This window comes from Furipterus horrens, unplaced genomic scaffold (genome assembly GCF_987537825.1).
Source record: "Furipterus horrens unplaced genomic scaffold, mFurHor1.1.pri manual_scaffold_1, whole genome shotgun sequence".
NCBI classification, from domain to species: domain Eukaryota; kingdom Metazoa; phylum Chordata; class Mammalia; order Chiroptera; family Furipteridae; genus Furipterus; species Furipterus horrens.
The window spans coordinates 170418000-170428391 of NW_028327171.1; the positions used below are offsets into that span (position 1 = coordinate 170418000).

General features: G+C 46.6%; 1 protein-coding gene across 2 annotated transcripts; it reads left to right on the top strand.

The window, feature by feature from the left end:
• Positions 1 to 4508: 4508 nt before the first annotated feature.
• HOXD8 (homeobox D8) lies at positions 4509 to 7544 on the top strand. 2 transcript variants are annotated; one of them, XM_090280918.1, is made up of 2 exons: positions 4509 to 5736; positions 6111 to 7544. In XM_090280918.1, exons 1-2 carry the CDS (start codon positions 5175 to 5177, stop codon positions 6401 to 6403), a joined length of 855 nt encoding a protein of 284 aa, XP_090137044.1. In that variant the 5' UTR covers positions 4509 to 5174; the 3' UTR covers positions 6404 to 7544. The 2 variants fall into 2 exon arrangements, with proteins under 2 accessions (XP_090137044.1, XP_090137036.1); XM_090280910.1 differs by having other exon boundaries at positions 4511 to 5736; positions 6108 to 7544.
• Positions 7545 to 10392: the final 2848 nt, after the last annotated feature.

A 10392-nucleotide genomic window follows, 5' to 3' on the forward strand; every position in this document is an offset into this window, starting at 1 on the left:
CAGAGGAGCCGAAGGGCCGGGGAAGCCAGGCAACTCTCTTGCTGGGGCTTTGGCACACCATACCCTATGTCTCCCTCTGCTCCTGGAGTCCCAGCCATTGACAACCCCTCTTCTCCCACCCTATCACGACCCCTACCTCTCCGACCAGGGAAAGGCCAGTTATGCACTCTGGAGCAACTACTCCACCTCGGCAGGGCTGGCTGTCTCTGGGAGGGCTGAGCCGGTCAGGCTGTGAGCTTCCGCTCCTCCCCACTGGAGCCCCAAAGTGACCTTAGTAGATCAAAATGGTCAAGGCTCTCTTCCGCAGCTACCTCTACCCCATCGCCCCAACCCCCAACCCAGTATCTGTGTGCGTTTAGCTCCCGGCTTGGCCCTCTGAGGGTCGCATTCAGAGGCTAAAATGAAGGTCATTGTAAGTGAGGGTTCGAGCCCAGCACAGTTTTTGCAGGCCGAGCCCAGCACAGTTTTTGCAGGCCCAGGAGGCAGTGGCGCCGGCGGCTTGCGCTGGGCGGAAGGCGGGGGCGATGGCAGAGTTTAGGGGGTTCCTGATGAAAGAGGGGACTTGAAGGAAAAGCAGAGGGAGGCTGGGAGGAAAAGCCAAGGCCCAGATCCGGCAGAAGGTGCTGCATACCCCCGCCCCTGCGGCCAACTCTATACCTAGGGCTCTTTGAAAACAGGAAGAGCCAAGGTGTCATAAAGCCATCCAGCCGGCGAGACGTCTGGAGGTAATGAGTTTACGACAAGCCCGGCGCTTCGCTTTGAAACCGTCTCATTTTGATGTTTGTGTTTGTAGGAGGAAAGGAAAAATGCAGACAAAAACTGGGTCTTAAAATCTGGACAATAAAATATAAACAAGACTGCGCTGGACGAAGAAAGCAGGGGCTTGGGAACCCCTGGTGAGGTGTGAGCACCTAGGAAATAAAAAAGGGAGTTTGTGGGTAAGAAGGTGGAGATGATGTATTTCCGATTTTTAAAATGGTCTCGATATTAGAATTAGCTTATGGTGGATGGCTCTTTATAATATTTGTCTATGGCCGCGTCTAGCTTGTTCTTTTTTGTTTGTTTTTAAAGCGCCCTTTTATTCGGGGGTGGGAGAGTTAGTGATCTTGGGTCATTCATTTACTCAGGCCCAGGGTCTCACAGCCCTATGGTCCTTGGAGTGGGGAGGGGATGAAGTTGCTTAAATGCCTTTTTACAAAACTATCTGGCTCTCCACTCCAAACTTCGCAGCAAAAATATTGTTGGAAATCATATCGATTTGTTTATAGAAAATATAACAAACAGTTACTGCTGAGTTGGAGTAAAGTGTTTTTAAAAAATCAGAAAAAAAGATTAACCTTACAGGAAACACGTAAGCTGATTAGTCTTTCCTTTAAAAAAAAAAAATCAAGTGGAATGCTTAGTCAATTCATTTTATTCTGTGACTTTTGATATAAATTTTAAGATCTCATTTATTGTGCATACATGTTCCAGTGAACGTTGGCCCAACAACGCCTTTTTGGACAACGACTCAGAGATCTAGCAAAAAGTTTTAAATTTGGTTCCCCGCTCCCATTGCCCAGTGAAATGGGCCTGAAGCATTAAAATGACAAAATTAAAATAGCAAATGCTCATGACTCAGTGCTAAGGGTAACAGTTTTAAAAATAGTAACAAAATTAACTTCTATATTTTCTTAGTTTTTGAAGTGCCTGACTTCTCTGAAAAAAAAAATCCTGTTGCAGTTGATATTTATAAAGTTGATATTTTTGTTGCATGTAGCCCATCCTATAATTGTGAGTGATCACAGAATGAGGACCTGCAGTGTCTGTCAAAAGAAGGGCTGGAAACTTTTGAAAAAGGCACTGCTGGAAGCTCTTGGAAGTACAAAAATAGTTGGCATTTAGGAGCCCCTGTTTGCTGCACTTGATTTGTTGACAGTCAAAAGGATGAAGCTTTATTAGTCTCCGCAATCCAAGCCCCAAACTAGAGAACTAGATTGGAATTGATTTGAGTCGAATCAAGGGAAGTAAAGTTAGGTCGCCTCGAGGTGGGTGGCATTTGGCCACTAGAGAGCGCCGTTGCTCCACTTTGCGATCTCGTAAAACTGGAATTCCGGTGAAGGAAGGTTTTGATTAAAAATATTTACAATCTTATTTTTAATTCCAAATTAGGATAAATTTAACAAAAAAGAAGCAATGTGCACTATTAAATTCTGCAGACGTGTTGTTAGGGATAAAATTTTGGCTTAGTCAGGATTTTAGGAAATTTGGACTATGGCACAGCTGAAACTATAAACGTTATGGTAAGTTAATGCATTCTATCAAAACAGAAGCGTGTAAAAGCATAGCTCTTTATTTACGAAGTCAATCGTGCTCTTTTCCCATTCAGATTATAAACAAAATGCTTGAAAGAAAAACTGTTCTGTCCCAAGAGGAAATGTTATGTTGTAATGTTTTCTTAATTAGGCCAGAATGTGTAGAAATGAATTTTATAGTATGTATTTTTGTTTCTTTTTCACGCCCAGTAATCACACAATTGTAGAAGATGCCTTGCTCATTACTGAGATCTGGGCTCGCTCTTCCTTTTCCCCATTCCATCCCCAAACCCAGTGATTTATCAAGTATTTAAACACGCAAACGCACCCACTCCAAATAGATTAAAAAGGCACAATCACAAAGTTAGTTCCAAGGCTTTGTTGAGAATAATATTTTTAATTGGGTATTTGCAAGGTTGGAATACAAATCGTTTACTGCCAGAATCCGTTCGTTCACCTTAAGATTTAAAGTTTTACCTGCAGAAAACAAACACAAACCCCTACCCTCCAACACCCCCACCCGCTGCAACAAAAGTCTACTACACTCTACTAACTTAAAAACTAAAGCATGTCTTTATCCTCTGGAAATTTATTAGCAATCCGTTTACCTTAACCATTTCTAGCCATTCCTTGTAAAAACAATTGGAAGAGTCTTAGACATTATCTTGTTATGTATGCCTTTTCATCTAGATCTTATTTTCTCCATTTGCAAAATATGATATTCAGTCCACGAGGACTGACCTCAGGATGGCACTCACTGGCTGGGGCAACCCATAAGGAGGATGGGGGTAGTTGAAACCACTGGCCTACTGCGCCTTTGGGGGCCATCTGGGGTTTTTAGAGATTTGCATTTGTCGTGAAAAGCCGATGTGGTGTGTTTCAGCATTAGCGAGAACATCCTCGATGGGCTCAAGGAGAGTTTTCAAGGTTAGTTCTCAAAGCCGGTGGGCCTGGTGCCCTTACAACAATGGATTATCCCCTAGAGAAAGGGGTTTGGTCACCCAAAGAACCCACGCAAAAGGCCGAATAGGGGAGGGAAAACTCACTCAACAGAGACCTATCACATTAACTGGACATTAAAACGGGAGAAGGACTGCGGGTGCGGATATGGGGGAGAGAAGGCGGTTGGTGGTGTAAGCCAAGCAGCTTTAGAGAGAGCTTCGTATTTTTCGATTCACATTTTTGACTTGTCCGCAAGACTCGGGACGTTTCTATTTCTCATCACTCACAAGTTAGGATGAGACTTCTATTTCTTTTCTCTTGGAGAAATCAGTAACTTTTAAAGCTGAGCACTGCGCCCGCTCTCGGCAGTAATTACACAAGCTTGGCGATTGAAGTGGAATCTTTAGCAGCAGATGGGCGCCGCCCGCAGCTGCCTGGAACCGACACGATCCGAACGCAGGCCCGGAGTCTCAATGGGGGGTGGAGGATCTCAGCGTTGTCAGCCCCCCGTGCTCCGCCTGGGGTCCCCACCTGCCCTGGTCCGCTCCACACCAGGGCTGAGACCCGGGAGCAGTGCGTCCTGCCTGAGGAAATACCAGGCACCCCAGCGTGAGTCCTCCTTCCCGCCTTGGAACATTTCTGTCCGCTTTAATGCCTCCCTCCCCACATTCTTCAGTTTCAGCTCTACGCCTGGTGCTGACGTCTATCAAGGGTGAAATGATGGAAACTGTATTCATGGACATGATTTCCATTAAATATCAATTAACCTGGGAGCCTCAGCCAGGCGTGCAGTGCGTCAAGGGTAAATGTACATTTCATTTCCACAAGGCCCGCTCGGCTGTAAAAGAAGGGCTTAGATTCGCTTTGATAATGCCAGATTTTAGGGTCACCCATGTGACCTTTCATCACACTACTTGGATAGGACCTAACTCAAAAAGTATGGCCCGGTCTGTCTATACTGCTGGCCCATGTTCCTTGTGTCCAGAGGTACAAAAGCCACGGCCAACTTCTGCGGGGCTGCTCCAAGGGCCGGGAGAGTTATTTGCTCTGCAGCCTCCTGGGAGTGGCCTCCCTGCCTCGCCCCTCCAACCCCCACCCCCGCTCCCAAGTGTAAGGTTCTGCAGCGCCCCCGCCCCGCTGGCCTATGTCCACATTCCCTCAGCCTCAAGGGCCACCGCGAGCCCTTGGCAGTGCGGCTTTATGGGCCCCCTTTAAGGCCGGCGGAGGCATCTCCCGGCCAGCGTGAGGCGTCCGTCGAGAGCAGCAGTAGCGTCTCTGCGCGGATCCCTCCGCGCGCTTATCTCGCCTCCATCTCGCTCACTCTTGGCGCAGTGGCGTGGTGCGAAAATGCCTCGCCGGGGCGCACAGGGGCAGCAGCCTCGGCGGCGGCGACGGCGAGAGCGGAGGGAGGGGACGGCGGGGGGGCAAGGTGAGAGGTGGCGGCAGGCAGAGGGTGTTTTTTTCTTTTCCCTCCAGAGCGGGGGGTTTGTAAACCGAAGCCAAATAGTGTCCCCGTGGGCCAGGCGCACTTTTTTTCTTGTCCCAGTGCGCAGAGGGCCGCCTGGTGCCTGAAAGGAAACAGTGGAGGCAGAAGGGCAGGTCACCCGGGGCGTCGGCGATTATATTGCGGCCGAGCCGGCGCGCGCTGGGAGAGGCCGGGCGGGCGGTGAGCGCGGGGGCTGGGTGAGGCCCCGCGACCCGCAAGGGAGGCGGTGCGAGGCCGAGGCGGCGGGGGCGAGAGCCGGGCATGAACGCCCAGTAGCTAAGCGCCCGGGGCTGCCGAGCCTCAGAGGCGACGCGCCGGCGGGCAGGCGGCAGCAGCAACGTAACCCGGCGGCTCCAGCGGCGCGAGCAGCCACCCCAGAGGCCCCTGCGGCAGTGCGGCAGAGTTGAGGCGCCCTCCCTGCCTGTTCCGCGCTGCCCGGGGCCACCGCCCTGATGAGCTCGTACTTCGTGAACCCGCTGTACTCCAAGTACAAGGCGGCAGCCGCAGCGGGCGAGGCCATCAATCCCACTTACTACGACTGTCACTTCGCGACTGAGGTCGGCGGCCGCCAAGCCGCTGCCCTGCAGCTCTATGGCAACAGCCCCGCCGGCTTCCCGCACGCGCCCCCGCTGGCGCACGCGCACCCTCACCCTTCGCCGCCACCCGCCGGGCCGGGTTGCGGTGGTGGGGGCCGCCCGATCCCCGGCCAGGACTACTTCCACCACAGCGGGGGCAGCCCGGCCGCAGCCTACCAGCTCGTACCCCCTCCTCCTCCGCATCCTCCGCCTCCTCCGCCGCCTCCCCCCTGCGGCGGGATTGCCTGTCACGGGGAGCCCGCGAAGTTTTACGGATACGATAACTTACAGAGACAGCCGATTTTTACGACCCAGCAAGAGGCCGAGCTGGTACAATATCCTGACTGTAAATCGTCCAGTGGTAATATTGGCGAGGACCCAGACCACTTAAATCAGAGCTCTTCTCCTTCTCAGATGTTTCCCTGGATGAGACCACAAGGTTGGGACGCATTTTTTTTTTTTAAGCGGGGAGAGTGGGAGAAATCTGCTTTCAGCTCACGTTCTAGCTTTAAGACTCCCTTTTCCAGTCCCTCTCTTTTTTCCTTCTTTTGTAGCTACAGTGGCTCTTACTCATAAAGTAATACAGACTTTTTCCCCTTAAAGTAGAAACGATGAAAAGATGATGGGGACAGAATATTTGTGAAGATCTCTCTATCTCTCTTGCCTGCCATCCTATATATATCAGAGCTAAAGAGAGTTGTGTATATTTCATCCCTTATACCCACTCCAGAAACCTCCAGCAACCTACAGAGGCACCATTACATTTTTTAAAAACGTTTATGTTCCCTTTTTTTGGTTTGTTTTCATCAGCAGCTCCTGGTCGAAGAAGAGGAAGACAAACCTACAGTCGTTTCCAAACCCTAGAGCTGGAAAAGGAATTCCTTTTTAACCCTTATCTGACCAGAAAGAGAAGAATCGAGGTTTCCCACGCCCTAGCTCTCACTGAGAGACAGGTAAAAATCTGGTTCCAGAACAGGAGAATGAAATGGAAAAAGGAGAACAACAAGGACAAATTCCCGGTTTCCCGACAGGAGGTCAAGGATGGGGAAACTAAAAAGGAAGCCCAAGAGCTGGAGGAAGACAGAACTGAAGGCCTAAAGAATTAACTTCTACCTTTAAATTTTTACCACAGACTATTAAATCTAATCACCAACATATGCTGGTGGACACCACCTATTTTCTTTGTTGGAAGGACTTTACCTGTATTTCAAGCTACCTTCATGTCACTGCTCTTGAGGTTTCCGGGCTTTGAGAGGGATTTGGGTGTTAAAAGTCTTTTATCGAATAAAAACAGCCCTTGAGCTGTCCTACGTAAGGGTAATTTGACACTGAGTTTATAGAGAAATTTTTATAATGATAGTTTTTAATGTCTGAGCTGGTGATTTGCCTCAACAACATAAACTTCCTAATGATTAGCACTAAATAATTGAATATAAAATGCTTTATTAATCAAACAAGTGCACTTGAACATTTTAAATTTTTCTTTATGGTAAGTAAATTAAAAAGTTAATTTTTTAAAATTATACCTGCAGAATATTTACTTTATTTTATTTGATTAAAATGTATTATTTATGTATTTTTCTTTCTGCTTTTATAATAATGGTTCAGGTGCCTTTTGTTTACTCCTAAGAGGTTTCTTTATTTTGTAGTATCTCTGGGAAAAGTCTGGGCCAAATATTTGAAAAGCACATTTAACTGAAGAGTGTAATGTGTAGTCCTGGTTCTACAGCTTTCTTAAACTTGGGGAAGATGTTAGACCAGTGACAAAAGTTTCAGGGCAATGTCAACATTGATATTTAATAATTTTTCTACAGTCTATACAAATTATGGCAATTTAATGATCTAGAGTTGAATACTTGAAAAACCAATTATAACATTTTCATTTATTAACTTTTCAGTCTGGCAAGTCGCTTTTTGGAATGTCTTTCCTTTCAAAACTTGTTTTCGTTTTGAACAGCGTTTGGTATCGACTGAAATTGCTAGGTCTCAATGCTGTGGCTGCCGGTGTGATTCCATTTTTTGAGTAGGTGCCATATTTATTTGTATTCTCTTCGCTCTGTTTGCACGCCCATTTTGAGCCAACTTACTGTGTGCATCTCAGATGTCGGTTGGTACGTCCTCTGTTGTCCTCCTGGATAACCTCACCTGTTTGAAACAAGCCCTGAGAGCAAATGCAGGAAAATCTGAGTGTAAACAACCGCTCCGTAACATAGCTAGCTCCTTAATAAAGAAATGAATCTTTTTCTAGAGCTAGTGTCTTTGAGCGCCGCAAATAACCCTTTTCCAGAGTCAGGAACAATTGCCTTTGCTCACGTGAAGACAATGTTCGCCTAAAGCTCCCATATGATTTAAAAAAAAAAAAGAGGTGGGAGTTACATGCACCCATGCCGTAAAAATTAATAAATGTGTGTGTGGGGGGGGGTCTTTTCCATTCCAGAGAAGGTAGGCATAGCTCATCTTGCTCTAAGTAATCTTGTTGAGGTACTGTGAAAGCTTTGAACTTCATGAAGGACCCGAGTTGTGGGCCCAGCGGGGGACGACCCAGAGTCCAGGTTATCCTGCTGAGCCCACACTAATGCTAGAGTTTGGGATCTGTTATTAACAAGATACCCATTTTTCATTTGAGGCTGCTCCTGCAGCTGCCATTTTATGAGAGAAGAGTAGGGGGAAAAGGGGCAGGAGAGGAGATTTTCAAGTAAACTAACATTTCTCCCCTCAAAAAGGAAAAGACTTATCATGTAGACATTGAAGAGCTCTCTGCTTTTTCTAGATGCCTTTGTTTTTAGAGAGGTACAGTTTTAACTTCCAGAGTGTAATTCATTTCCAGGCAAGGAAGTGGAATCCTATAGTTTTAGGCCTGGATCACTCAGACATTGGCGGACTGTTTGTCATTTTAAGGACCAGGGAAATGTTACCAATCAGGGTCAGAGGCAAAGCACCACCTGACTTTCTATCCAGGGAAGAGACCGTGGCTGTGGCATTCTTCTGACCTGAGCCAGGAAACACAATTTTAAGTCACGGGTGGGTTGGGGCTTAAGAAACATTTACAGGAGAGGAGACAGCTGCAAATGTGCATGCTGGATTTGGAAACATTTTGCTTTGTGTGCTGCCTGCTACTGCTGTTGGCTGAGAGAGAGCAAGGACGCCAAACGCCTGCAAGTGTGACTAGGGAACAGCCTGGGGTAGCGGGTAAGCTGGCCAGAGACTGGTATTGGCTAAACTCCAGCTGCCCTCCATCTAAGGGACTACTTTGTCTGTTAGCAAAATTTGCTTTCTGCCACTCAAGAGTACTCCCCAAATACCACTTTTAGAGCCACTGATTTGGACAAGAGTCCATCAGGTGGGGAACCTGGTACATGGATGGATGTGGAAATCAAGAAGGAGGGGGGCGGTAAAAATGTCCTCATTTCCTCTTAATTCTGTGCTGCTCTGGAAGTGCTGTACATTCTGGCCCCATAGTCCCCCTAACCACATAGTAAAATCATAGCTCATGTACAGAAAAAGACTGTTGCAGTTACTGGTATATTTGAGAATATTTGTACATGTACAAATTTGATAATTTTTGGTATATATTTGTTGGATCTGTACAGATACATAGATTACACATGTGCAGGAAGTATTGGTTAATAAATCAATGTCGGTATATATGTTTCCTTTTGTAGCTGGGAAAAGCATAGATGTGTCTCCAAATAAAGAGCTTGGGGAATTACACATCACACACACTCACCACCTTCTTTTTTACAGTGGCTTCCAACCACCCATCATGGTGTTTCATGCAGACAGGGTCCAAGTAACAAGCACAGAAGATGCTCTTCTAATTGGCTTATATCTGTCAACAACTGAGGATTGCGGCAAACATTTTTTGCTGCAGAAATTTGCATAAACCTGGGAACCGTCCTCACACCCAGAAACTGCTTCTTTCACTGGACTGCTTAGGGAATCTGCTTAAGAGAGGTCTATAAACCGTTTAGAGAAAAGTAAGGACTCTAATGTTAACACAGTGAAAGAACCAAGCCTTCTAAGTGATTTAGGTTCTCCGTTTGCAAGGACCAGAAACAAAAGAGGATGTGGGTCTCAATGGTTCCTAGAGAAAAGTCAGTTCAGGGATTGCCATTTTGTGAAGTTCCACAAAGCCCAGCACATCCCTATCTCTGCACTGGGGGAAAGAGTGCAAATATGGCTGCCTTTTTAGGGCAAAGAGTCTTTTCATAGCCCTTCTTCCCCAAGCTGAAAAGGAGGGTCATAAAGCTCTGCTCTTATTTGAGTAGAGGGGTAGAGGAAAATGGACAATTGAGATTATTTCTCAGAAAATTTTAGAATTGAACAGTCTGTTCAGTCCCACATGAATAAATCAGTGTAAAGTGTTCTAGCTTGGGAGTGCCCAACAACTTGCCCTATTTTCTTATATAATTGAACACTTTTATTATTCCTCAGTGGAGAATGTATTGCTATTTCACATCCAAGCTTGTGTTTTCTGCTTTCCCGGTGTTTGTTGAATCCTTGGGTATGTGGTGGTAGACAGGAAGAGAGAGAACATTTTAGAGGACCCTGGCTGCTGCTTTGGTTCCCTCCAAAAAAGTTAAAGTCTACACTTCTTCTGGAAAAAAAATATGACCTTTACTGACAGACGGCAACAGAAGTTCTTAAATCAGAAACATCCAAGGTCATCAGAACTTCAAGAAATACAAATGGCCTGCTCCAGAGGGTGCTGTGCACTTCTTGCTTAGGTGCACATCCACTTAGGTATTTACTGGGTGTGAGGACGTTAATAGCAGAGAACTTACACATAGACATCCAATGCAAATATTTACAAACATTACTAGGAATCCAAAGACAGTGTCTTTGAAAGGATGAGGGAGGGGGGAAGGAGGTGCCTTTTCCAGGCAGGTTCTAAAGCCCCGATGGCCATGCCCATGCATTAATGATGATGAGAATGCTAGAACTAGCCAAGGACATTTCCTTTCAGCTGAGGTTCACCGGAGCAGCTCCCATCAAAACTGCAAAGGGAATGTGACTCCTGCCTTTGAAGAAAAACGACTTTTTCAAGGCTGAAAATAGGGACTTGCTCTTTTCCTGAATAAATAAAGCCTCTCTC

Coding starts and splice junctions, on each gene's coding strand:
- HOXD8 (XM_090280910.1), top strand. CDS start 5,175: ATGAGCTCGTACTTCGTGAACCCGCTGTACTCCAAGTACAAGGCGGCA. Junction 5,737..6,107: donor TCCCTGGATGAGACCACAAG/GTTGGGACGCAT, acceptor TGTTTTCATCAG/CAGCTCCTGGTCGAAGAAGA.